General features: G+C 36.0%; 1 protein-coding gene and 1 non-coding gene across 22 annotated transcripts in view; both read left to right on the top strand.

Annotated features, from left to right (window-relative positions):
* EDIL3 (EGF like and discoidin domains 3) overlaps positions 1-27720 on the top strand; it is a 1139470-nt gene that overhangs the window by 368006 nt on the left and 743744 nt on the right. For 6 of the 21 annotated variants that reach the window (XR_014057547.1, XM_081503900.1, XM_081503903.1 and 3 more), the window contains one exon: positions 11752-11978. The exons of 11 other annotated variants lie outside the window; for them this stretch is intronic. Coding sequence is in view for 7 of the 10 variants with exons in the window: in XM_081503900.1 (XP_081360026.1) it covers positions 11893-11978 (86 nt within the window). In the remaining 3 variants the exon portion in view is untranslated. Of the gene's footprint in view, positions 1-11751; positions 11979-19139; positions 20251-27720 lie in introns of those variants that run through there. 4 more of the 21 variants (XM_081503902.1, XM_081503898.1, XM_081503913.1 and 1 more) reach the window with 2 other exon arrangements.
* TRNAC-ACA (transfer RNA cysteine (anticodon ACA)) lies at positions 18131-18204 on the top strand. The gene has a single exon. It is a non-coding gene; the product is annotated as a tRNA-Cys (tRNA).

Below are 27720 nucleotides of genomic sequence, written 5' to 3'. Positions count from 1 at the left end.
CTGTGAAAATGCTGCACTCAATATGCTAGCAAACTTGGAAAACTCAACAGTGGCCACAGGACTGGAAAAGTTCAATTTTCATTCCAATCCCAAAGGAGGGCAATGCCAAAGAATGCTCAAACTACTGCACAATTGCACTCCTTTCACATCCTAGCAAAATACTCAAAATCCTCCAAGAGAGGCTTCAACAGTACATGAACCAAGAACTTTCAGACGTACAACCTGGATTTAGAATAGACAGAAGGACCAGAGATCAAATCTAAAGGCTTTGACTGTGTTTATCACAACAGACTGTGGAAAATTCTTAAAGAGGTGGGAATACCAGACCACCTTACTGGCCTCCTGTGAAACCTGAAGGCAGCTCAAGAAGCACCAGTTAGAACCGGGCATGGAACAATGAACTGGTTCAAATTGGGAAAGGAGTACATAAGGCTGTATATTGTCACCTGGTTTATTTAACTTATATGCCGTACATCATGTGAAATGCTGGGCTGGATGAATCACAAGCTGGAATCAAGATTGTGGGGAGATATATCAATGACCACAGATACGCAGATGACACCACTCTTATGGCAGAAAAACAGCAAAGAGGAACTAAAGAGTGTAGTGATGAAGGTGAAAGAGGAGAGTGAAAAAGCTGGCATAAAACTCAACATTCAGAAAACTAAGATCATGGCATCTGGTCCCATTACTTCATGGCAAATAGATGGGGAAAAAATGGAACAGTGACACCTTATTTTCTTGGGCTCCAAAATCACTGCATATGGTGACTGCAGCCATGTATTTAAAAGACACTTGCTCCTTGAAAGAAAAGCAATGACCAACCTAGACAGCATATTAAAAAGCAGAGATATTTCTTTACTTACAATGGTCCGTACAATCAAAGCTTTGGTTTTTCCAGTAGTCATGTATGGATATGAAAGCTGGACAATAAAAAAGGCTGAGTGCCTAAGGATCGATGCCTTCAAACTGTGATGCTGGAGAAGACTTGAAAGTTCTTTGGACTGCAAGGAGATCAAACCAGTCAATCCTGAAGGAAATCAACCCTGAATATTCATTGGAAGGACTGATGCTAAACTTGAAGCTCCAGTACTTTGGCCACCTGATGCGAAGAGCCAACTCATTGGAAAAGACCCTGATGCTGGGAAAGATTGAAGGCAGGAGGAGAAGGGGACGACAGAGGATGAGATGGTTGGATGGCATCACCGATTCAATGGACATGAGTTTGAGCAAACCCCAGGAGATGGTGAATGACAGGGAATCCTGGTGTGCTGCAGACCGTGGGGTCACAAAGAGTTGTACGCGACTGAGTGACTGAGCAACAAATAGTGGCTTTAAGCAGAGATTCTACAGAGAAGCCATCCACTTAAAAGTGTTTTTATTGTTTATTAATCGTATGACATTTGACAGGCTACTTAAACTCAACAGTCTCAGTTTTCTCATCTGTAAAACAGAAACATAGTACACTTCTCCTGTTTTAAGATTATAATCTGAATGGTGTGTTCATTACTTTCATCCACAACCTATTAGCCAGAATTTACTCACCTAGTCATGGATTACCATAAGCATTGTTAGAAAATGTGCTTTTTTTCTGAAGTCCTATATTCCCATCTAAAAATCAGAGGTTAATGATGCTAAGTGATCATCATCAATGTGTTCCTCAAACAAATACTAGATTTCTATTGAACTATTAGATCTTTCGAATCCCTTATTCCAAACTTTGCAAAAGCTCCCATTTCACCATGATAAAAGCCAAAACTCAGCACAGTATCACATTATCTGTTATTAAGACTTGCTATTTGAGCTTTTAAATGTCTCAAATCTGGGTCTCTGGAAAAAAAAGTTTGTGTACATACTTATATTTGTTTATTATAAAGTTTGTTAATATAAGAAATGTGAAATAATCTACAAATAACAGTAAAATATACAATTTAACAAAAATTCTCTACACTTATAAGCTCAGATTGAATTGTTATTTCTTCCAAAATCTACTGTTTAATAATTTTTTAACCAATAGTAGTGCCTCAAAGTCAGGTTATATGTAAATGTTCAGTTACTGATCAATCCTGCTCATATCATTGACAAACAAGCAGAGTCCTGATATCATTACTCGTTGATATTTTCAGAAATACAAAAGTGAAACAGTGACAACACATCTGGTTAGAAAGTCGCTCACTGGTCAATAGCATGAGTAATTTATTTGTAAATCAGTTGATAATTTTGGAATATTGGAAGAAAATATCCTCCAATTTTTGTGCTATTAACATGGCAACCATAAATACAATGCCATTTTGTTTTATTTTCATCACTTAATTTTGCTCATCACCTTTTTACAGCAAGTGATGATGGTCAGTTAACAAATCAACCACTCATTTATAGCACTTGACAATTTCTATGTTGTAGACACTCCTGCCATGACCAATTTCATGACACCAACATGATATCCCAGAATGTAAATTTGAGAAGAGGTGTATAGTGACAAACCATTGTATAGTATTTTCACCAGGCTGATGTGAGAGTTGTAACTGCAAGATCAAATATAATAGTAAAATGTAGTTAAATAATAGGAAATGATGGGTTTAAAATATTTTCTTTATTTTAATGTAATCTATTAAAGAATATAAAATCAAATTTTTGATGGGAATGTGTCAATGATCACAGAATGTCCAAGTCACGCCATTCTCATTTTGCATTGGAGGTTGATCATTCTTTATATAAAGAGGTGACAATTCTCATTATTAAAATACTTTACTGGAAAATATGCAAAATAAATTTTACATTTCTAAAGAGTAACCCTCAGGAGTGATACTGTACTGTCTTTGAGCATCATTCCTGAGTAACTTGTCAGTGCCAAATGAAATTGTCTTTAATTATCCAACATCCATTAAATGTGATGACTAGGTTGATGATCATTTCACACTTCCCAGCCTCAAATAAATATACCGTAAAAATAAAAGCAAATACAAGTGGCCAAAAATTTCAAATCTATTTTGAAAAACAAGATCAAACTCGTAGATGAACATTTATTCAATTTTAAAATGATATTTCTCACATTAGTTTTATTGGCCTATAATTCTTGTAAGGCAGAATAAAGCACTCTTTCATTTTTAGCCTTAAGCAGAGTCCCATGTTTTTCACTCTTCTGCCTCATAAACTCCAGCAGATTGTATTATAAATACTAAACTAGCGGGGTCCACTGGCAAATTCCAAAGTCTCTACCCACTTTTTGATTTCTAACCATTTTTTTTTTTTGAGGACTTCAGGCTTATTCCTGTTCTTTCATACCACAGGCTGCACACAAAAATCTTCCAGCAGTCATGGTTACACACTTTTCTCTCTTTCTCTCAGTGGTACAGATCAAATACAAGGCTATACAAATGTCATGGTTAATAGTAAAAACACAAGGACTAGATAGAAATGTAGGTACTTCTATTGAAAGAAGATTCTGAACTTCGAAAAGGCTCAGTCACTGGTATTTTGCATAATATCCTTTTAGTGATGGAATTTGTTTGCTTGTTTGTTTTAAATAGAAGTTGGAGAATGGAAGGAGACTAGACCTTGACAAATCAGTGATACCTGTGCTAGTGTGATAGAGGGACTGACAAGTTTTGATGTTTATTGTCTCTGATTAAGACTATTTATGAGACCCTAAAGAAAGCCATGGATTCCATCTATTTCAGTTATTTTATTAGTTTTACAAAAAGATTTGGAATTAAATGTTCTGTACTGTATAAGCTGTGTAATTTTGTTAAAATATTTTCATATTATAAAATGGGTAGTGGGCTTCCCTGGTGGCTCAGACAGCAAAGAATCTGCCTGCAATACAGGAGACCCAGGTTCAATCCTGGGGTTGGGAAGATCCCTTGGAGAAGGAAATGGATACCCACTGCAGTATTCTTGCCTGGAGAATTCAATAGACAGAGGAGCCTGGTGGGTTACAGTCCATGGTGTTACAGAGAATCGGACAAGACTGAGCAACATTCACTTTCATGATGAGAAATAACAGAAAGTCTCTTGCCTTCAAAAAGAGTGTAATCAGTCCCATTGTAAAATAATGCAAGACTATACTATCATGATACTTTTGTAACAAGTCAGTTTTGTAATTTTCGTTATAAACTTGTTATCAAGCAAGGCTTGTTTTTGTAATATTCTTCTTCCTCTTTTCAATGCTTCTTTCCAGATGACACTATTCTTCTATTGCATTTTAAAAGTCTTCAACATAGCTAGTAATTAGTCATTCTAATGTTTTCAGAAAATGAGTTCTCTGAACAATAACTTGAGTATATATAGCATGTAATTATTAATAAATTATGTGTTAAGTTTCTTAATACTGAATTATCACCATTTGCAGATAAAAAATCCCAGGATCAGAAACATCAGGAGAATACACATACTTATAATAGCTTCTGAAGGTCAAAGCTAGAAATGAACTCAAGGTCTTACAACTGCAGCTGATGTTTCTCTTTCTTCTGGAGCATGCTGCCTCCAGATTCAAAGTGCCTTTGATCGCTTTGATGCAGAACAAGATGGATCCATGAACCATATTACAAATGCAGGGTCTATACAGTGCTAAGTGGGAAGTGAGCTTCAGTGATTTTTATGATGAAGATTTGGGAAAATACAAGATGGCATTTACAGCTGCTTTAAGAATTCCTAAAGAACGAGACAAAATACCAGATCTAAGTTTAGCAATACAGTAATCCATGCTGTTTTAATAGGGGCTGATTACCTAGTATCAACCAAAAATAAAAAACCCTGTCTAGTTTATAGATATAACTTATATAGTTCTAGGTGATTCCTCAGAAATCCTTAACCCTTGATTCATGTAAGAAAAGAAATAGAAAAGGGATACATTCAGCTCCTATATCAGCGTGCTCTGATAACTGAAGAGAAAGAACCATTATGTTAGACCTAGTTATCTTCAACTCCTTCCTCATCTGATAGTTTAGAAGATACGTGTATGTATACAAGTGTGTGTTTGTGTGTAGGTGCAACTGTATATCTTCCTATGCCACCTTTTTAAATTAAACCATTAAATTGATAGAAAAAATGATTCAGAATACAAGAAAACATTACAAAATTATTTTCCTATCAATGTATTTGGTTTGTTTCTGTTCATTACACATTTGTCAGATATTTACTATGTGCTGGGGATTGTGGTACTTATTTGGCTACAGTTGAGAAGTACATAGGTCAGGTCTCTGCCCTCATGGGACTGTTAGTTTTGTGTGGAAGACAGGTAGTAATGAAAAACTGGTTAGTTTTGTGCAGAAGAGAGGTAGTAATGAAACAATCACACATTTAAATGTAAAATTAAAAATGGAGGGAAAGTTATATAAAAACAGAAAGTAGCATGCACTTAGATAAGAATTAATTCATAAAGATTATGCTGTTTGCTCACATATGTAACATCAGTGCAATATTGAATTTCTTAGTAATACATAATTACAATTCTTAAAAAACAGAATGTAGAGGAATACTCGAGCTTCTCCTTTAAAATAGACAATAGAAGACAGAGGAAAGATACACCAGGCTCTCAAATGATGCCATGTAGCATGCCTTCTCCTAGAACTACATTATGATACTTGAAAGGATTCAAACTTAGCTTGAAAAATTTTGTGTTTCTGATTGTAGCTTAAAGTTTCTTTTCACCTTGACCTGAAAAAAAATGTGGCATATGAAACCCAAAGACATGTATCAACCCATGACCCAAGACAGAGATGGTACAATTTTCTAGGAAAATAAATTGAGACATAGTGGTTAGGCTTTTTAATAACTATTTTAGTCAGATCTTGAAATATCTGTAATAACTTCACTTAGGCATAGGCAGAAATGGTCTTTGGATTAATGATGTTCCTGATGTTCCTTGATGTTTCTTACTTCTTGAATTAATGAGATGGAACAAAGTGCTGGAGTCAGCAACAGAAGTAAATATTGTACATCAATTCAAGAGGAAGCTCAACAAGTTTTCTTATAAGAAGGAATGAAGCCAAGTTATTGTAACTTTCTTTTGTTTTGTTATGCTATTGTTGTTTTCTGGAGGCCTAGAAAATAGGATACTCTTATTTTAGCTGGTATTTCATTTCTTCATAAGTTTACCAAATAGGCTTGACTTGTTTAGTGAGACATTAAGAAATTATAACTGAAAGCCTAATTGGATATAGATGTAAATATAAGAAGCTCCCTTACATTTTGAATTTATATTTTCTTTTAAAATTCATATTTTCTTTATCTGTTGTTTTCTGAGGCTTCATGATTTGTCTACTATGGATTCTATTTGATTTAAGGCCTTGGGATTCGCTGAGATTCCTGAACCGAAAGAATAATGTCCTTTATTAATTAGTTCCGGAAACTTCTCTGTTACTATTTTTCTTTCCTAATGTCTCTCCTATACCTTCTGCCGGACCCTCTTTGACTCCCAATCTTTTTTACATAATGTTCATGTCTATCTTACTGTGCTGCTGGATGGGTTCTTTAGGATCTATGTCCCAGTTTTTAAGTTATTATAGGAGCTATGTTTAAAATTCTAATTATATCATCATTTTCATTTCTTGAAGTTCATTTTTTCCAACTTTACTTTTTTTTTTTTTTCCCTGTAGTTTCTTTTCTTTTGACCTTTATGCATCTTGGACATCCCCAGTTGAGTTCCTAAACAGTGTGCTGCAGTTCATGGGGTCACAAAGAGTTGGACAGGACTTAGTGACTGAACAACAAAAGTTTATTTGTGCTTACCAGGTGGTTCTGTGGTACAGAATCTGCCTGCCAAGCAGAAGATGCAAGGTCGATCTCTGGGTCAGGAAGATCCACTGGAGAAGGAAATGGCAAACCACTCTAGTATTCTTGCCTGGGAAACAATTGGACAGAGGAGCATGGCGGGCTATAGCTGAACAACAACAAAGTTTATATACTGAACAACAACAAAGTTTCTCTAATGTGTAATATACTACACAATTTTAAAAGTGCATAAAATATAAATGTAAAGATCAATAGTTACTATAGAGTGAGCACTTGTATAATTTTTACTGAGGTCAAAAGATAGCATATTTCTAGCAGTCTTTTCCTCCAGTCATTTTCAAATTAAGACTTCTTCCCTACCAAGAAAGGTAATTAGTATCTTGAATTTTATAGGCAAATTTTTCCTTCTTTGCTATGCTTTCACTCTTGAACACATGACCACAATGACTACAAATGATATTGCTGGTTTTAAAACCCATATAAGTGAAATCCTTTGAGTTTATTTTATTTCACTTAAAAAGTGTTTTGTGACATTCATCCAAATCTTGCATTTAATGGTAATGTTTTCATTTTCGTTATAACATTTTGTTTATACATCCTATTCCTGGTGGGCATTAGATTGTTTCCTTTTTGAGTGCTAGTATAGAAAACAAATTATGAACGTTTCCGTTGTGCCAATTAGAAAATACATAATAATTCTTTTTGTTAAATTCCGGGGTTACTGTAACTTGTTCATAGACTATATGGAAGTTCAGCTTTATTAGATGATGCTGACTGCTTTCCGCGTCCGTCAGCGGTGCACGCGCGTGTCCAGTGTGCTGCATTGTCACCGACCCTTTGTGCTGCTGATGTCTTTTGTATTTAGCCATCTGTGTAGTAAATTATTTTTGGTTTTAATTTATATGTTTTAGATTATGAACAATATGAGCAGATTTTCTTGTCATTATTATACATTGAGCATATCCTTCCCCAAAGTGCCTTAGACAGTGGGTATCTGTTAAAATGAATGTTCAAATTTTATTCTCATTTTTTTTTCACTTGTGACTTAAAAGATTTTTCTTTTTAATTTCTTTATTATTCACATGTTTTGCATATATCTTCTCCTACTCTCTGGCTTGCCTTTTGTCTCTAATTGTGTTTCTGATGAGATGAATTCTGGGTTTTCATATCATCAAAATAAGCTACGTTTTCTTTTATAGTAAGTATTATTCCTCTCATTATTTAAGAATTCTTTGTTATTCACAGTTAATGATATTTCCTTGTTTTATCTTCTAGCAACTTTATTGTTTAAATTTTCATAAATGTCTACAATGTAACTAAAATTGAAACCTAGATGTTTTGTCTGTTAGAAATCTCATTGTTTTCCCATATGAATATCCAAATTTCCTAACATCATTTATTAAAAGAATGGATCCTTTCTGTCTGTGCTGCAATGCTGATTTTGATACAAATCAGTTCTCATACACCACTGGGTTAGGTTCTCTTTTCACTGACTAATTGCAATATGCTAAGCTAGTGTTTAGTAGGACAAATCCTCTTAACTACTTCTTCAAAATACTCTTGACTATGATGGACCCTTTCTTTCCCCTATAAATTTTAGAATTAATTTCTGACTCTCCTTAATAAAATCTGTTGGGATTTTTATCTATATAACAGTAAATGAATAGATGAAAGTGAAAATTGATATCTTTACAATTCTATATCCACATACTCATATAGGTTTTCTTTATTTTTATAATGTTTTATGTTTTTTTGGATAAGAGTCTGCACATATTTTATTAAAATTAATTTTGGATATTTGATATTCTGTAATGTTATTATAAATGGTATTTTGTTTAAAACTGTATTTTCTAATATTATTTGTGTGCCATGACACAAATAATTTGAATATATTGAATTTTTTCTAGAGAAGCTTGCTAATCTCATTTCAGTAATTTATCAGATTCTTTTGATTTCTTCTATATATAACCATGTCATCTGCAAATAACCAATCTTGTATTTCTGCCTTTAAAATTCCTCAACCATTTATTTTTCTTGCCTTCTGTATTAATTGGTAATAACAGTTCAGTGTTGAATAAAGGTGGTAAAAGAGAGCAGGATTGTATTTTTTTTCAGTTCCAAAGAAACATTTTTAAATATTTTATCATTAAGTAAAGCAGTATATCATTAAATATTAAATAGAACAGTATATCATTAAATATAACAGTAAATATCCTATAGAAATTAATCTCTTGTATTCCTTACAGAGTTTTAAAAAATCAGGAATATGTTTATTTTATCAAATTTTTTCTGCATCTATTAAAATGATCAGATATAATTTCTGCTGTATTCAAAAAATATGGTGAATTATGTTAAATGATTTTCTAATGTCATGGTAACCTTGAACTACTGAAATAAATTCAACTTGTGTATTATGTGTTAAACTTTATATTATCTTTCCTGGCTTTGTTTCTTATTTACTATTCATTAATGATAGTGTTAAATAGATTTTCTTTCTTGGAATGTCCTCTTCAAGTATTGACATGAATATTTTTCTAGAAACATTTTTTAAATTCCTCTTATTTTATGTTCTGGAAGACTTTGGTAAAATTTGCAATTTTTTGAAAGCAATTTTTGCTTGTATTTGCTAGGGAACTCATCTGAGCCAATAGATATAAGGATCAGATGGCTTTATTGATGTTTGTGCATGCTCAGTCATGTTCAACTCTTTATGACTCCATGGACTGTAGCCCACCAGGCTCCTCTGCCCATGGGATTCTCCAGGCAAGAATACTGGAGTGGGCTGCCATTTCCTTCTCCGGGGGATCTTCCCAACCCAGGGATCAAACTTGTGTCTCCTGCAGTGGCAGACAGATTCTTTATTACTGAGCCACCTGGGAAGCTGGCTTTATTGATAACTGATTTGATTTTTTAAATAGTTATAGGCCCATAAAGATTTGTTATTCCTTCTTGTGCCAGTTTCCATAAAATATAGTAACTTTGATTTTACTCATTTCATGTGTGGTTTCTAAAGTATTAACTCAAAACTGTTGGTATTTTTGAATACTTAAAACCAAATCTTGTAGAATGTGTGGTAATGTTCCCCTTCTTATCTTAAATCTGTTTATTTATATCATCTCTTTAATCTTGATCTCTTTTCTTTCTGTTGTATATTTTCTACCTTATTAATTTTTACTTTTCATTATTTTCTTTCTCTTACATTCTTTGAATATTACTTTCATAATTTTTCTTGAGATATCCCATCTATTTTTATCCTTTATTCTCTTCTTCAGTATCCAATTAGATCTATAAACTGTTCAGGATGGCTTTGATTTACTTCAGTGGTGAGATTTTCAGTATTTTAAAAGCTGACTTAAAACTCAACATTCAAAAAAAGAAGATCATGACATCCAGTCCCATCACTTCATGGCAAATAGATGGGGAAACAATGGAAACAGTGACAGACTTTATTTTCTTGGGCTCCAAAATCGCTGCAGGTGGTGACTGCAGCCATGAAATTAAAAAAAAAAAGACAAACAAAAAACGCTTGCTCCTTGGAAGAAAAGCTATGACCAACCTAGACAGCATATCAAAAAGCAGAGACATTACTTTACCAACAAAGGTCCATCTAGTCAAAGCTATGGTTTTTCCAGTAGGCATGTATGGATGTGAGAGTTGGACCATAAATAAAGCTTAGCACCAACGGATTGGTGCTTTTGAACTGTGGTGTTGGAGAAGATTCCTGAGAGTCCCTTGGACTGCAAGATCAAATTGGTCAATTCGAAAGGAAATCAGTCCTGAATATTCATTGGAAGGATTGATGCTGAAGCTGAAGCTCCAATACTTTGGCCACCTGATACAAAGAACTGACTCAATGGAAAAGACCCTGATGCTGGGAAGGATTGAAGTCAGGAGGAGAATGGGACGACAGAGGATGAGATGGTTGGATGGCATCATCCACTCAATGGACATGAGTTTGAGCAAGCTCCGGGAGTTGGTGATAGACAGGGAAGCCTCTCTGCTGCAGTCCATGGGGTCGCAAAGAGACACGACTGAGCAACTGAACTGTACTGCTTATCATTCAGCTGAAAACATTATCTAATTGCCACTGTGACTTCTTTTTTGACCCATATGTTTTTTAAAAGTACATTTTTGTATTTCTAAACATATGGGAAATTTCCATCTAGGCTAATGGCTTTGCATTTAGAAAATGTATTCTGTATAAATTAGTCTTTTAAATTTTTCTGACATATACTAGCACATGGTCTTTTCTATATTTCAAAAGCATGTATGTTTTGCTGTTGGGCATAGAAATGTATATGTAGAAATTAATATATATCATAACATGCAGATTGTTATATAATTATATTTTCAAGTTAACATAATCATGTATGAATTAAGTAATTTATTAATATGGCTGTTCAAAGTTTATACCTCATTTCCAAATATGTCTACTAAAAATATATATATGTTTTAAATTGTGTTTTGTTTCTCTGGATTTCATTCTTTTTTTAACTAATTTTTATTATCATGTAGTTGCTTTACAATGTTGTATTAGTTTCTACTGTATAGCACAATGAATCAGCCATACATATGCATATATATTATATACTCCCTTTTGAGCTTCATTCCTCTTTATCAAGTGTCCACTTTTTAATGTGATGTACTTTTATTAATTTTTTAAATTCTGTTTCAATAATAGCTTCATCACCTTCTTTTGGTTAGTATATGTGAGTATACTCCTTACTGCCCTTCTATATTTTCTATAATATTGTGTTTTCTTTCTTATAAATAGCACATTGTTTGATTATAGTTTTACATAGTGCCTCCAATTTTTCTTCACTGAATTCTTCACTCCATCTATATGTAATTATTATCATATAATTGAATTAAAACTACCATCTGGTTGAATGCACATGTATAGTACATTGAATATTTTTTAACAAATTTGGAAAGTTCATGTTATAGATTGTACTGTTCTCTGCCAAAATTCTTATGTAAATCTCTAACCCCCAATGTTACTGTATTTGGATACAGGGCCTCTGGAAGGCAAGTAAGGCTAAAGGAGGTCATGAGGTTGGAGCCTTAATTCAACAGGTCTGGAGTCATTAAGGAAGAGGAAAAGTCCCCAGGAATGCATGAACACAGAGAAAAGGCCATGTGAGGACAAGTGACAAGATGGCCATCTGCAAGCCAAGGAAAAGACACCTCAGGAGAAATCAACCCTGCTGGCAGATTGATCTTCCACTTGTAGCCTCCAAACTGTGAGAAATTTTTTGTTGTTTAATCCACACAGTCTGTGGTATTTTGTTATGCAAGCCTGACAGACATAGTTCTCATTTGTTATCTTGTCAATAGGCCTGCCATGTTATTTTTCCCTCTCTCTTTTCAAGTCTTCCAGTTGTAGATACGGTGGGTTTTCCCACAGCCTTCTCTATGTCTATCTTAGCATGTGTTGGATATCTTTAAAGTTTTTATTCCCTTCGATCTTCATTCAGTCTATTTCATATTGAGTTATCATTTAGCTTCTGAATTTCCTTTTCAGCTATGTCTAATCTTGGATCTTGGTACAGCACTTGCTTAGCTTTACCTCTATTTATTTCTACAATTTTCATTTGATTTTTTAAAATATTTCTGGGTATCTAATTAAATTATCAATATATCTTTTATCTTCTTGAATTGACTAGAATAAATAGTCATTGTAAGATCTATGTCTGACAGTGCATATCATCTGTAGGCTCGCTGCATCGTTTCAATTGCTTATTATTTCAATTATTCTCAGATATTTTACCTTTGAAATATGATATGATTGGCTATATAGAAAATTCTATGATATGATTGGCTTTAGATTCTATGATATGATTGGCTTTAGAAAATTCTAAAGAATCAACAATATTAAAAATAAAAACAAAAATTCCTGGAAATAATAAGTGATTATAGGAATATAACAAAATCACAGGATAGATCAATATATAAAGGTTAATAGGTTTCCTGTAAAGAGAAATTGTATATTAAAATATGAAATTTAAAATTAACACAATTATCACCAAAAATGAAATACTTGTGTATAAGTCTAGCAAAGTATGTACACAATTTATATGTGTAACTCACAAAACTTGAATGAAAGAAATTAAAGAAGACCCAAATAAATGGACAGATACTCTGTGTTAGTTGAGAGAAGACACAATTTTCTTGTTTTTATTGTTTTCTGAAATGATCTTTAGATCATTGAAATTCCAATCAAAATGTTGGTATAATATTTTATAGATATTGACAATGCCACCAGATTTCATGACATAGTATAAAGCTACAGTAATCCTGACAGTATGGTATTGGCAAAATAATAGACACATGGGTCAATGAAAGAGAAAAGAGAACCCAGAAAAAGAAAAATGACATGTAGCTAACTGATTTATCATAAAGGAGAAAAATAAGTTTATTGGAAAAGGATAATTTTTCAACAAATTGCTAGAAAAAATTGTGTCTATATGCAAAAACAAGCAAACCTACACATAGAGTTTACTCTTTTATAAAAATTAACTCAAAATCTCTCCAAGGAGATCATAAATCTCAATGAAAAATATGAAATTATAAATTTCTAACTTCTAGAAGAAAATATGAGAAAACTAGGTGACCTTGGGTTTAGTGTCAACTTTTTACGTATAGCATCAAAAACCTGATCCAACAAACAAAGATAAAAGTTGTATTTTATTAAAATAAAAGCATGTTCCATGAAATACCCTGTGAAGGGAATCAGTATATTAGCTAAAGACTGAATAAAATATTTGCAAAACAAATGTAGAAGGCTTGTATTAGGTATTTGAAAAAAAAAACTCAATAATAAGGAAACACCCAATTTGAAAACAGGCAAAAGATCTGAACAAGCACCATAACAAGAAAATATGTGGATGACAAGTCAGCATATGAAAAGTGATACTCAACATCATATTTAATTAGGAAACTGCAAATTAAAAATAAAATATTACTTTCTGACTATTAAAATGGTTAATATAGTTTTTAATATAAAAACATGAACAGTGAGAGGATGCAGAACAATACCACAGGAGTTCTTATTTCTTTCTGGCGGAAATAAAAATGGTATAACCACACTGGAAGACAAAGTAGTAGTTTTTTACTAACTAAAGAGTTTTAGCAAATGCTCCTACAATTGTACTCCTATGTCCAAATGATTTGAGAATGTTTCCACACAGAAAACTCTTTGTGAATGCATTAGGAACTTTCTTTAAAGTCACCAAAAATTGAAAGCAAGAGAAGATGTCCTTCAAAAAGCTTTTAAAAGTTTGATTCATCCATGCAGGTATATTGTATTCTGTGATAAAAATGAGTTGGTTGTCAAGCAGTGAAAATCATGGAAAATCATGGAATCATCTTAAGCGCACATTGTTAAGTGAAATAAACTAGCCTTAAATGCTATACAATATATCATACCAATTACATTCTGGAAAATGGAAAGCATTAGATCCTGTAAAAATTCAAGCTGGGATCAAACTTCCAGGAGAGTTGGACTGTAAAGAAAGATGAGTGCCAAAGAATTGATGCTTTTGAACTGTGGTGTTGGAGAAGACTCTTGAGAGTCCCTTAGACTGCAAGGAGATCCAACCAGTCAACCCTAAAGGAAATCAGCCTTGAATATTCATTGGAAGGACTGATGTTGAAACTGAAACTCCAATACTTTGGCCACCTGATGCGAAGAGCTGACTCATTGGAAAAGACCCTAATGCTGGGAAAGATTGAAGGTGGGGGGAGAAGGGGACAACATAGAATGAGATGGTTGGATGGCATCACCGACTTGATGGACATGGATTTGACCAAGCTCCAGGAGTTGGTGATGGACAGGGAAGCCTGGCTGCTGCAGTCCATGGAGTCGCAAAGAGTTGGACAAGACTGAGTGACTGAACTGAATTGAACTGAGTGTAGGAAGGTTAAATAGATAAATAGGCAAGTTTTTATGGTGATGAAACTATTTTTCATGATCTGATAATACTGGATACAAGACCTTAAGCATAGTATTTTCCATCATAGAGCATTTACCATACTGCATGCAAAATTAAAAAAAAAAAAACAGTTGAGGTGATTCAAGGATGGAATACTGAATGTGCTGTAAGTACATTACAAAATGAATGAAACAGGCTTAGTGAATGGGGTCATTGATATTTCTCCCAGCAATCTTAATTCCAGCTTGTGATTCATTCAGCCCAGCATTTTGCATGATGTACTCTGCATATAAGTTAAATGAGCAGAGTGACAATATGCAGCCTTGATGTACTCCTTTCCCAATTTTTAATCAGTCTGTTGTTTCATGTCTGGTTCTAACTGGTGCTTCTTGTCCTGCACACAGGTTTCTCAGGAGACAGGTAAGGTGGTCTAGTATTCCCATTTCTTTAAGAAGTTCCCATAGTTTGTTGTGATCCACACAGTCAAAACCATCAGCCTAGTCAATGAAGCATTTTCTTTGGACTTCCCTGGTTTTTCTATGGTCCAGTGGATGTTGGCAATTGATCTCTGGTTCCTCTGCCTTTTCTGAATTCAGCTTCCACATGTGGAAGCTCTCAGTACAAGTACTGTGAAAACCTAGATTGAATATTTTGAGCATTTCCTTGCTATCGTGTGAAATGAGTGCAGTTGTGTGGTAGTTTGAACATTCTTTGGAATTGCCTTTCTTTGAGATTGGAATATGACCTGACCTTTTCCAGTCCTGTGGCCACTGCTGAGTCTTCCAAATTTGCTGGCATATTGAGTGCAGCACTTTAACAGCATCATCTTTTAGGATTTTAAATAGCTCAGCTGGAATTCCTTCACGTTCACTAGCTTTGTTTAGTAATGCTTCCAAAGGCCCAGTTCACTTCCCACTGCAGGATGTCTGCCTCTAGTTGCGTGCCCACACCATCATGGTTATCCAGATCATTAAGGTGTTTTTTTGCACAGTTCTTCTGTGTATTCTTGCCACCTCTTAATATCTTCTGTTTCTGTTAGGTCCTTGCCTTTTCTGTCCTTTATTGTGCCCATCTTTGCATGAAATGTTCTTTTGAAATCTCATATTTTCTTGAAGAGATCTGTAATCTTTCCCATTCTGTTTTCCAACAGCAGGCAAAAACAATGTATCAATTATGAATCACTAATTGTAACCAATGTTCCATACCAGTATGTTAATAGGAAGGTAAACTGAGTGCAAGACACATAGGAAACCTCTATACTATCTTTTCAATTTTTTGTAAACCTAAAATAGTTCTAAGTAAAAAAGTGTTTTCAAAAACAGCTCACAATTTAGAAAGTCAAGATATTGTTAATATTATTTATATTGTGCAAAGTTAAGAGATATACTCTGGGTCATATTGGAAAATCAGAGGAAGGTCATATACTTAAATCGGTAGAATCCTTAAAATTATTCAATATTTGTGATAATTATAATGTTATAACTTCTCTGTTATAACTGTGTATCAGAAACATTTTTGGAATATTTCTTAAGAATGAAGTAATTTCCTGTGTGTAAAACAATTGAGTGAAAAACTGCAGAACTTATGTCTTGGCTCAAGTTAATTAAAACAAACCACCCACTCCAAAAACAAGAAATAGATTCTGATGTACATCAGAGATTAAGAATGTGAGGCCTGAAAATAAGTTAGGTAGCTGAATCATGTGTGAGCTCATAGAGTTTCAAATACAGGGGGTATTCTGAATAAAAGTGAAAGCCTGTCTTATAAAAAGGAGGGACCATGGTAGTTTCAGGACCGTGGTAGTTTAGGGTGGGTTGAGCAGGGGCTGCATTTCGAACCATGATGAAAAAATAGAAGTCAGGGAAAGTTAAACAGTAAGTTACAGGTGGATAAGTTAGTATAGGCACACAGAAATAATGCTTTTCAGAAGATTCTAACCAAGGAGCCATATAATCTAATACACACTTCAGAAAGAGCCTTTTGTGAGAGCTCTGAAGAAAACATAGGGGAGCTCTCCTTGACAGGTACTCCTCGGAAGAAATAACACACAAGGCAAAGACAAATAAAGCAAACATCAACAAATGGGGCTATACCAATCTAAGAAGCATCTGTCCAGCCAAGAAGGCCATCAACAAAACTAGAAGGCAGCTTGTGGGATGACAGAAAATGTTTGAAAATCTCATGAGGTAAATATCCAAAACATGTAGCTTATACAGCTCAATAGCAAAAAACAATCTGATTTCAAAATGAACACAATACCTGGAAAGACATTCTTCCAAAGAAGACAAGTACATGAAGTGTACAAATGGCCAAGTGCCTGAAAAGGTGCTCAACATCACTAATCATCAGGGAACTGCAAATCAAAACCACAATGAAATATTACCTCACACCTGATAGAGTGGCTGTTATCAAAAAGTCAAGAGTTAAAAAATGCTGGAGAGGGTGTAACCTGTTAGCAGGATTGTAGACTGGTACAGTATGGAATTTCCTCAAAAAAATTAAAAATATAATTACTGTATGTTCTATAAGTCTCACTTCTAAGTATATCCAAAAGAAATAAGTATCTTGATAAGAATGAAAAGGTTATCTGCAACCTCACGTTTATCACAGCATTATTTGCAATAGCCAAATCATGAAAACAACCTAAGTGTCCATCAGCAGATGAATAAAGAAAATTGTGTGTGTGTGCACATCCAGTCATATTAAAAAAAGGAAATCCTGCCATTTGTGACAACATGGATGGACCTTGAGGACATTATGCTAAATGAAATTTAAAAGGAAAGATAAACAGTGTATGATCTTCCTTGTATGTAGAGCATAAAACATCCAAACTCATAGAAACAGAGTAGATCGGTGGTTGCCAAGAGCAGACTGGTGATTGTGTGCTGTGCTTAGTCTCTCAGTCGTTCTCGCCTCTTTGGGACCTCACGGACTGTAGCCTGCCAGGCTCCTTTGTCCATGGAGATTCTCCAGGCAAGCATACTGGAGTGACTTGCCATGCCTTCCTCCGGGGGATCTTCCCAGCCAGGGATTGAACCCAGGTCTCCCACACTGCAGGCAGATTCTTTACCGTCTGAGCCACCAGGAAAGTGAGGGAAATGGGTAAAGCTGGTTACAGAGTACAAACTTCCAGTCATAAGATGAGTAAGTTCTGGGGATGTAATGAACAGCATGGTAACTATAGTTGATAATACTGTTTTCATTATTTTAAAATTGCTAAGGGAATTGATCTTAAAAGTTCTTACCCCTACACACACAGAGACATACATACACACACAGGCAAACATAACTGTGAGGTAATAGATTGACGCATGTGTTAACTAATCTTATTGTGTAATTGTTTTACCGTATATACTGATATCAAATCATCACATTGTATTACATCTTAAACTGACAGTGTTATAGGTCAATTATATCTTAATCAAGTTGGGAAAAAAGGAGCCTATAGTAAGTGAAGGACTTCCCTGGTGGCTCAGATGGTAAAGCATCTGCCTACAATGCGGGAGGACCCAGGTTCGATCCCTGGGTCAGGAAGATCCGCTGGAGAAGGAAACGGCACCCCACTCCAGTACTCTTGCCTGGAGAATCCCATGGACAGAGGAGCGTGGTAGGCTACAGTCCATGGGGTCTCAAAGAGTCGGACACGACTGAGCAGCTTCACTCACTCATAGTAACTGAGAGATTGGTTAACACGTTTATAGTAATCTAGTTAAGAGCTGATGAAGCATGAACTGTAAGAATAAACAGGCAGGTATGCATTTGAGAGATATGGAAGAAAGGGTTCAATACTATTTGAATCTTAAATGAATATGAGAGGTTTTTAAAAGGTAATTCATTTTTGGGTGATTCCCAAGGTTTCAACTGAGAGCTCAAATCAAAGCTTTAACTGTTATAGGGAACAAGAAATTGGTCTGAATACGAGGATACAATTATGAATTTAGCTTTTCGTATGGTGATTTTTGAAATCCCTGAGGATTTCACAAGAGTAGTTATCCAACAGGTAAGTGGACATTTGATGTTTTTCAGTAAGTTCTCTGTAATATAGATGTGGAAGTTAAACTAACCAGGGTTCAATTTCAGATAATATAATTCAATCTTGCTGATTTTTGTAGAAAAAGATTTATTACAAGTTATTTTAGATTTCATGTCTACTGACAAACTGTCTAAAGGAACAGACTCAGGCCTGGACTTCTAGGGGAAAATGACTCAGCCATAATCAAGAATCTGCTGAGTCAAGAAGTGAAGCTCCGCTTGTTACCTAACATGGCAAAAAGGGCTTTGCAGATTGTAATTAAGGGTATGGACCTTGAGACGGGTAGATTGACCTGATTATCCAGGTGGGCCTAATTGTTGGAGGAGGTTGCCTACGTGACTGCTGACTGATCTGAGAGCTGGACCCTGGCAATCAGAACTTCCTCACCCTGTCTCCTATTCTTGGAGTGTACCTTTCGCTCATCATTTTCACTCTAGGAGCTGTTTCAGGAACATAGACTTAAGAGGGTAAAGAGTTGTCCAGATCATCTGTTACTGAACCATTCCCTGATATGCAGCAAGATAAAAGGCTGACACTAAGGTTTGCAGCAAATATAGGGTTATTTTCCAGGCAGCTAAGCAGGGAAATGGGAGAACAATTCTTAAATCTCCCTGAAATGCAAGGAGCTTGGGGTACTTCTGAGATAAAGCCACATGCAGTCTGAGGCGTCGGGGGCGTGGAGAAACGTAATTGGAAAAAGGTGCAGCAATGAGCACTCCTCCTTCTGCGCAGGCGTAAGAAGGCTATAGGCCTCGAAACTTTTCAAGAAGGAGTTCAGCAGAAGGCAGTTAGCACGGTCTGAGGTTGGCGTTTTCAGCCCTCTGGCATCCAAAGGTTCAGGAGTGGTCCTCTCCATGCTCTACCAGCTCAACGAGAACTAGACAGAGCTGACTTCAAGTTCCTGTGAAAACAACTCTGGCAAACATCTTACTGTTTGGACTGTGTGCCACTTGGAGGGCGTACAAGTCTTAAAAATCATTTTTTATTAGTGAAAGCAGGTTATAGGTGAAGCGGATTCAACTAATGATAACCCACCGTTTCACATCTGGACTGAATTCATGACTGAACCCCCTTAACGCCTTTAAATAAACCTTTAAGATTCTAGCAGGCAGAATCGGCCATTTCTTCTTGCAGCCGTTCAAGACAAGCCTCCTATGTAAGTTCCCTTGCTTATTAAAACTGCCACCCCTCAGTCTGCAGCGATCTGCCTCTTTCTTCAGTCTCCTGTCCTCGATGTTCAGCGACTGGTTTTAGATTTTCCCAAGGAACTCCCCAGTTTGTGAACCAACAGCAGTCTATCTCGTGGGTTGTTACCAGTAGAGAGAACCCTTTCCAGCTGCAGTGAATCAGAGATTCAGCGTGAGGAGGATTCAATCCACCTGTTGCTGGCTTTAAGATGGAGGAAGGCAGCCAGAAACCAGGGAACGGGCCGTTCTCCTGCAACTCTTTCTGGAAGAAACGTTCTCCAGCAGAAATACAGCCTCTACTGACACCTTGATTTGTTTCCATTGCGACCCATGCTGGACTTCCAACCGATAGTACTCTAAGGTAAGAAAAAATAAAATTGTGGGTGTTTGTGTGTGTTTGAAATATGCTTTAAAATTTTTTTAAGTTTCTAATTGTGTTAAATGTACAAAACATGAAGTTCACCATTTTAACTGTTACTAATTGTACATACAGTTCATTAAGTATATTCACAGTATAATTTTTGTCAAATCTCCATAACTAATTTTGTCTTACAAACTGAAGTTTTGTACCTGTTAAACAATGATTCCCCCATTCCCTTGCTCCCTCCAACCTCTGATAAGTACCATTCTATTTTGTCTCTATGGATTTGACTGCTTTGGTTATCTCTTGTAAGTGGAATTATATATAGTATTTGTCTTTCATGACTGGCTTATTTCACATGGCAAAACCTCTTTAAGATTTAAGCCTATTGTAGTGTCCAAAATTCTTTCATTTTTTTTAGGCTGAATAATATTCCACTGTACGTATATACTATATTTCATTTATATATTCATTCTTTGACGGAAGCGTGAGTTTCTATCTTTTGACTATGAGTATTTTGCATAATGCTGCTGTGAAATGAGTGTACAAATAGTGTTAAGCCACTAAGTTTGTTGGAATCAGTTACTGACATTTTGTTAAGGCTGTTTGTGTCTGTTTATCAGGGATATTGGCATGTAATTTTCTTGTGGCTCCCTTGTTTGGTTTTGGTATTAACATGAATTGCTGTCCTAAAATGAGTTGAGTGTTCTCCTTCATTTCTATTTTTTGGGGAGAGGAGGTAAGAATTTGAGAAGGGTTGAGATTAATTCTTTGAATGTTAGATGAAATTCACCAACCAAGCCGTCTTGTCCTGGTGTTTTGTTTGTTGGGAGGTTTTTGATTATTGATTCAGTCCCCTTACTCATGATTGGTATGTTCATATTTTCTATTTCTTCATGACTCAGTCATAGTGGATTGTATATTTTTAGGAATTTATCCTTCTCTTTGAGGTTTAAGCCACTAAGCTTAAGTAAAGAAGTAAGAGAAACTAACACACCTGCTTTCAGTCTTTTTGTGATTCTAAGTGTATTCATCTGTTCAATAAACCCTAAGTCATATCCATTTATCTAGCTGCAAGGGGCTCTGAGAAATGTAGCATTTACTTTTTTCATCTCTATAGTCAAGAAAGCTTACTAAATTAGAATTTGGAAATACCACTCCACAGAGCACCATAGGAGTTAATTGCTATAAACGTGATAATTGATGCAATGGGTGTGGATTAAGAATACATAGGACTTTTATTTATTACTTTCCATGGATTGAAGAGATAAAGCAATATTGCAAGGTGAGCAGAGGGGAAGGACCTCTGCTTCTCTTGAGTCATATGACCTCTCTTTAGTTCATATGACTAAAGAGAACTGCCAGAATTTGTGTGTGTATGTGCTTGTGTATGATGTGTATGTTAGAGAATATGAAAGAATATATGAATATGGTGTGGAACCAAAAGAATGGTTTTGAGAATGAGTCAAATGGCCAAAAGGGTCAACTGGCATACAGGAGACCAGAAGGATAAGATTTAGAAAGGTCGAGATGGTGATGTTGGTGAGAGCAGTTTCTGGAATTTGTATCAACAGAACATAAATTGCAATGAAGTGAGGAATGATTGAAGGATCAGGATATTTCTTTTTTTTCCCCATAAATAACATAGATTGATAATTGGATAATTCTTCTGAGTCAATATTTCTCTATATCTTAGAGAATTTGAAAACGAATTATGTATTCTGCACATACCTGAAGAGAAACCTTAAAAGCAATCATAATAAAAGAGGAGCAAAGCCTAAGCAATGCAGGGAGGAAAAATGTTAGTCTCAACTTTTTCAAAAAGGTGGTATCTGGTAGAAGAAGATAAGAAACAACTTAACACACTAGTGGGGGGAATCTCCCAGGTAACAATCAGCTTGAAAGATTTTGTTTGTATGTTTCCCTCTAAGTTAAGGAAGGTCTCAAAAGCCACTCTCACTTCAGCTGTACAAAATATTTCCATAGGAGTCTCTTACGAGTGGTTTGCTGCAGGCATTTTGCAGAACACAGAGGGAACTTGAATTCATCACTGCAGTATTGGGACAGATAATAAAAACAAAAATATCTAAAGGGAAATAAATATAAGTGATGTCCCTGCGTAGTCAAAGTATATGTATTTTAAGAAGGATCTTTAAACAAAATCAGATGAGAAGGTGATGAGTGTTTTATTGCTAATCAGCATTTTCAGTTTCAGTGAATGCCAAGAGGGCCTGCTTGCCTCATAACAATAACATGACACATACTCCCACAGCCCAAATTGAGGCTCAGGATCATCAATTCAGGACATGCAAAAAGAGTGTCTAAATTCCTTTCATGCTTCTTGGCTCTAAACATTTGGGATTATGATAGAGTTGTACTGGAGACAGAGAAGAGAATTTCAACTTCCCTTGCCATCATGGAGGGGGGTGAGGTAGGAGAGGTGTCAGTTTTCTCTTTCTTCTGGGATGGTGAGAATAGCCTACTAGTGATAGCATTCCAGGAGGAAAAAAAAGAAAGAAAAAAATCAGCTGTAAACATACTTCAGTCCCAGTGCAGCTCTTCAAACCAGTACTAGTGCAAGGGGGACCTTTTCTTTCCCTTACAAAGTTGGAATCTCAGGAAAAGCTAAGTTTGTCTTTTTCCTCCCTTTCCCATTTCCAGACTATACCAGACTTGATAGAATAAATTATCTCTGAAAATTTTCAGAATTTTGTTTACTGGACTGGAAGTGATAACTACAACACTAAAACTTCTATTTTTTTTTAAGAACTAAAATGACCTGAGGGTTTCTTGTGATTTAAGAGCAAGCAAATAAGCTTTAAGTCTAGGTAGAGGTTTTATTCTGAAGCAGGAAAAATGTATCCCCACCAAATAGATTTCTACAAGTGTGGAGAAGATATATTTGCTTTATGATAACACAGTATGAGTCCTGATCTCTGAATAAGCTGTATATAAGCAAATCTTTTCTCCTTGTCCAAGAACATGTATAACCAGAGGAAAAACGCTTCATCCTTCATATTTTCTCAGGCTTTTCCCTTAGCTAACTTGTCTGTGCTAATCTTTCTCATCTGCCTACTTTCTTGATTTTAAACATTGACTTCTCATGTGAACACCTTCTTTCAATTGTTCTGATCTTTTGCTGGTTGAGTTAGGTTCCTGATGAGCCTAACTCTTCAGTCAAAACCATATGCAATTGCAGAAGAGATATTCTGAGTCATCATCTGAGCTAATTAGCTCCCTTCTCTGTGAGTGCAGTATCCCTCACAGACTATTACTGAGCTGCATACATCTGATGCCAGACATCAGTTTAGGGAAACTAATCTGCTTAGCAAGAAAAGCTATGCATTAAACCAATAAATTGGAGAAGGCAATGGCACCCCACTCCAGTACCCTTGCCTGGAAAATCCCATGGACAGAGGAGCCTGGTAGGCTACAGTCCATGGGGTCGCAAAGAGTTGGACACAACTGAGCGACTTCACTTTCACTTTTCCCTTTCAGGCCTGGAGAAGGAAATGGCAACCCACTCCAGTATTCTTGCCTGGAGAATCCCAGGGATGGCAGAGCCTAGTGGGCTGCCGTCTATGGGGTCGCAGAGATTCGGACATGACTGAAGCGACTTAGCAGCAGCAGCAGCAAGCCAATAAATGATTTGTATTTTCTCACTTGACCTGTTTGCTGGCCTCTTTACTGTAGAACCAAAGGGACAAGCCGCTCATGATCCGTGCTTCATTTTCTGTTTTATTGCATTTTATTTTTTCTGACTTAGAAGAGTAATAAGACTTTTCTGATTATGACATTGTAAGTCACATGAAGATGATATTTTTTCCAATAGAAGAAATGTGAGCTTTAAGTGTTTTGTAACATGCAGCATTAAATTGTCAAGATTCTCTCACCTAATAGTATATTTTGTTCAGTTCCCCATTTCCATCTGTATTGGGAGTGCATTCAATAGTATCACCAGCCAGGGTGCACAAACAAAAAGTGATGATATCACTTTGGAAACTGAAGTGTCTATTAAATTTGCTGTAGAATTTTTTACATTCTATGCAGCAAGCCATAATTACTGTCCTGATCTTACATTTGAAATACTGAACTGGTATTTAGGCAGCTTCAATGCACATTAATACATTTTTAAAGGGTTAGGGAAGGCACTATCTCCTGTAAGATGTAAATGTGAAAAGTTGATTTCAGCTTGTGGTGGGCAATTTTTACACATTGTCAAATTGCAGTGAAACTGGAACCTTTACCCTTTTGTTGGTTGACAGGGGACTTTAGTTTCTGAATCTCATGGCAAGCTACCTGCAGAGAACTGTTCTTTTTACTGCTGAAGAGCAAAGGTTCAGATTGAATTAAACTCATTCCAAAAATCAGGCACAGCAAACCAAATGTTGAGATGCCAAAGTTTACAACAGTTTATTCTAAAGGCAGGCAAGTAAGGAGACAGGAGGACACATTTCTGTTGGTTACGAGTTTCTGTTAACACTATGAGGTATGGTTTTGGGATGAGTTACTCAATGGTGTTTGGCATGGCTCCAAAGCCACGTATCTCTTGAGAAAATTTCCCCTCTTGGATTGTTATCCACTTTGCTCTCTTCATTTTCCATCAGAGGAAGGAGAGACCACATTAAAAAGGAAAAAGTAAGGGAGCCAACTAGGCAGTAGGGGAGAGTTTTTACTTTCCCTCCCCCTAAAAGCCCAGTGCTATTAACAAAAGTGAACTACTACACTACTGTCTACTATCCATGCCACTTTTTCTCAAATGTGTATTTCACTACCCCTGAAGTTTTTTTTTTCTCCTTTCTAACATGCCATGACCTCCACTGCTACATCTGCTTCCAGAGTAAGTCCTTACCTTCTGAGTCTTCCCTAGAGTGAGATCAACCTCCATCTGGTGAAACTTCATTATAGCTTCCATTGCCATTCACAGTGGAGTTTGTCTTAAAGACTGTGCATAAAAGTACATAAAGTGAAAATGACATTGATAATTTCTTAAATCTTAAAAATCATCTCTGAAGTTGATAATTAATACACTGTCTTCCAGGAAACTTTTCTTAACTCTAACATGGCAGACTTTCCCTAAAGTTAGAATACATTGTTCATTCTTAATTGTGTATTTGATATAATAGAGGCTCATGCTTTGGAAAACAATGCTGTGACTAAACAACTGAAGCACCTCACCATTGCAAAATGCTCACCCAGGGACAGGCAAGGGGACTGAGACAGGCTGAGAAGACTGTAGTCTCAAGTCCCCGTCACACTTCCCTGCAAAAGGGTCTTGAATTTCATAGAAGGAAAAATTCTCAGCATTTATTTATCTGAATTGTTTTTCTCCATCAGCTTCATTAGGTCTAACTTTCTTTTCTTCCTCCCCTGCCTTTTTTTCTGTAAGTCTAAAATTCCCTCTGCTGAAATTTAAGTACAATTCTATCCTCTCCTACTGGTCTTTGGTCTCAAGGTCAAGGTACACTTCTGAGCTACCTAAATGCTTAGCAAAATGCTTAGCAAAGAATAATTTCTCAAACAATAGCTATAGGGTAAATGTTAACAGTTCCTGGATGTCAGTACAATAGTTCTGAAGTTATCTGTGTTAAAATTTTACTGGGTGTGACTTTTAACACCAGTACTCTCATTAAAATGAACTCAAAGAAATGCATAAAATATTGGTGAAAGCACAAGAGCAAAGGTTGATACAGGAGTAGGTGGATTTAGGATTGGAGAGCAGTGTGGTTATTTCTGCTCTTCATTTGCAAGTCCTTAAAGGGGCCCTGCAGAACCCTAAAATGGTTGAAACTTTAGTCCGAGAGTCACTATTTTAGGGTAGTTACTTATAGAGTAAGCTCTGCCTTGTGAGAGAGCAAAGAAACATGAAACTTTAAATGCCATATTAGGGTGCTGCTGCTGCTGCTAAGTCGCTTCAGTCGTGTCCGACTCTGCGCGACCCCATAGACAGCAGCCCACCAGGCTCCTCTGTCCCTGGGATTCTCCAGGCAAGAATACTGGAGTGGGTTGCCATTTCCTTCTCCAATGCATCCACTCATGCTAAGTCGGTTCAGTTGTGTCCGACTCTGTGCGACCCTGTGGACTGCAGCCCACCAGGCTCCTCTGTCCACAGGATTCTCGAGCAATAAAGCTGGAGTTGGTTGCCATTTCCTTCTCCAATATTAGGGATAAATACGTTGGAAATGAAAACATTAAAAAAAAAAAGATGTAAATGGAAGAATAAATTCAAATGGAGTCTCAGTGGGTTTTTTATCTAAATTCTAGACAATATATTCATGCCATATCCTTTGTACATAATCTGTAGAAATGGCATGTAATTTAAGACATTCAACTAGTTTGGAAATGTATCATCCATAGGAGAAAATGTTTTAAGAACAGAATATATGAAATTTTTCTACTACATTGTCTGTTATCATGTTATATAAAAGAACAAATAATAAAATTGTGTGACAAGGTACAATAACACATCTCCCATAGAAAATATTAGTGCCTCCAAGTTTGTTATGATTGAGAAAATGGTCCCTATTCTGCAATTTGTTCCCAGAAACATCAATAAAATGCAAAGTAGCTGATCTACCATATAATACTTTAAAAAGATAAACTGAGGCATAGTAAACATTTAGAGTTTACTGAAGCAAAAGCCATTTCAAATGCAGCATTCAATCTAGAAGAAAGAAAGAAGCTCTGAGCAACTGTACAAAAGGAGCAGGAACAAGCAAGTTATACTACACAAAATAAGAAAAGGTTTGTTATTGGGAAGTTATTTTTCTTTAGAGGATGGTGAGGGTCTCTCAGGCAGATTATCTAACTAGAGCTGATGAGGTGATTCTTTTTTTGTTTATTTATTTTTGGCTGTACTGGGTCTTCAATTGCAGGGCTGCTTTTATTTAGTTGAAGCAACAGGAGGCTACACTCTCGTTGCAGTGGCTTCTCTTGTGGAGCACAGGCTCTAGGGTGCCTGCGCTTCAGTAGTTGCAGGATGTGGGCCCAGTGGTTGGGCTCCCTGGCTTTAGAGCACAGGCTCAAAAGTTTTGGCACACAGGCTTAGTTGCTCTGTGATGTGGAATAGTCCTGGACCAGGGATGGAACACAGGTCTCCTGCATTGGAAGGAGGCTTCTTTACCACTGAGCCACTGGGGAAGCCCTGGTCAGGTGATTCTTGATTGACTAGCTTTTTGGAGAGTTGAAACTATAATCAGGTCTTAGTTTGGTGATGTGGAACTTGGCATAAGCATAATCCACTTTGGGCCTGTTGACTTTTAACAGTATATGATTATACAGGTGAATTGTATTTTTGTCAAAAAGAAGGGGAAGTTTTAGAAATCCATTAATTTTATCGGTGTTAATATTAACAGCTAAAACTTAGATCAATAAGCAAACCTACTTGAAAGGTATAAATCAAGCTCCATTTTTTTGGTGTGATTTGTTTTCAGGGAATATTTATATATGAAATTGTGTTGTAAAAATCAA

The sequence above is a fragment of the Giraffa tippelskirchi genome, chromosome 6 (assembly GCF_054371585.1).
Source record: "Giraffa tippelskirchi isolate mGirTip1 chromosome 6, T2T-mGirTip1v1.2.pri, whole genome shotgun sequence".
Taxonomy (NCBI): Eukaryota; Metazoa; Chordata; class Mammalia; order Artiodactyla; family Giraffidae; genus Giraffa; species Giraffa tippelskirchi.
The sequence above is the reverse complement of the archived record's forward strand: the minus strand, read 5'-3'. Positions and strand labels throughout refer to the sequence as shown.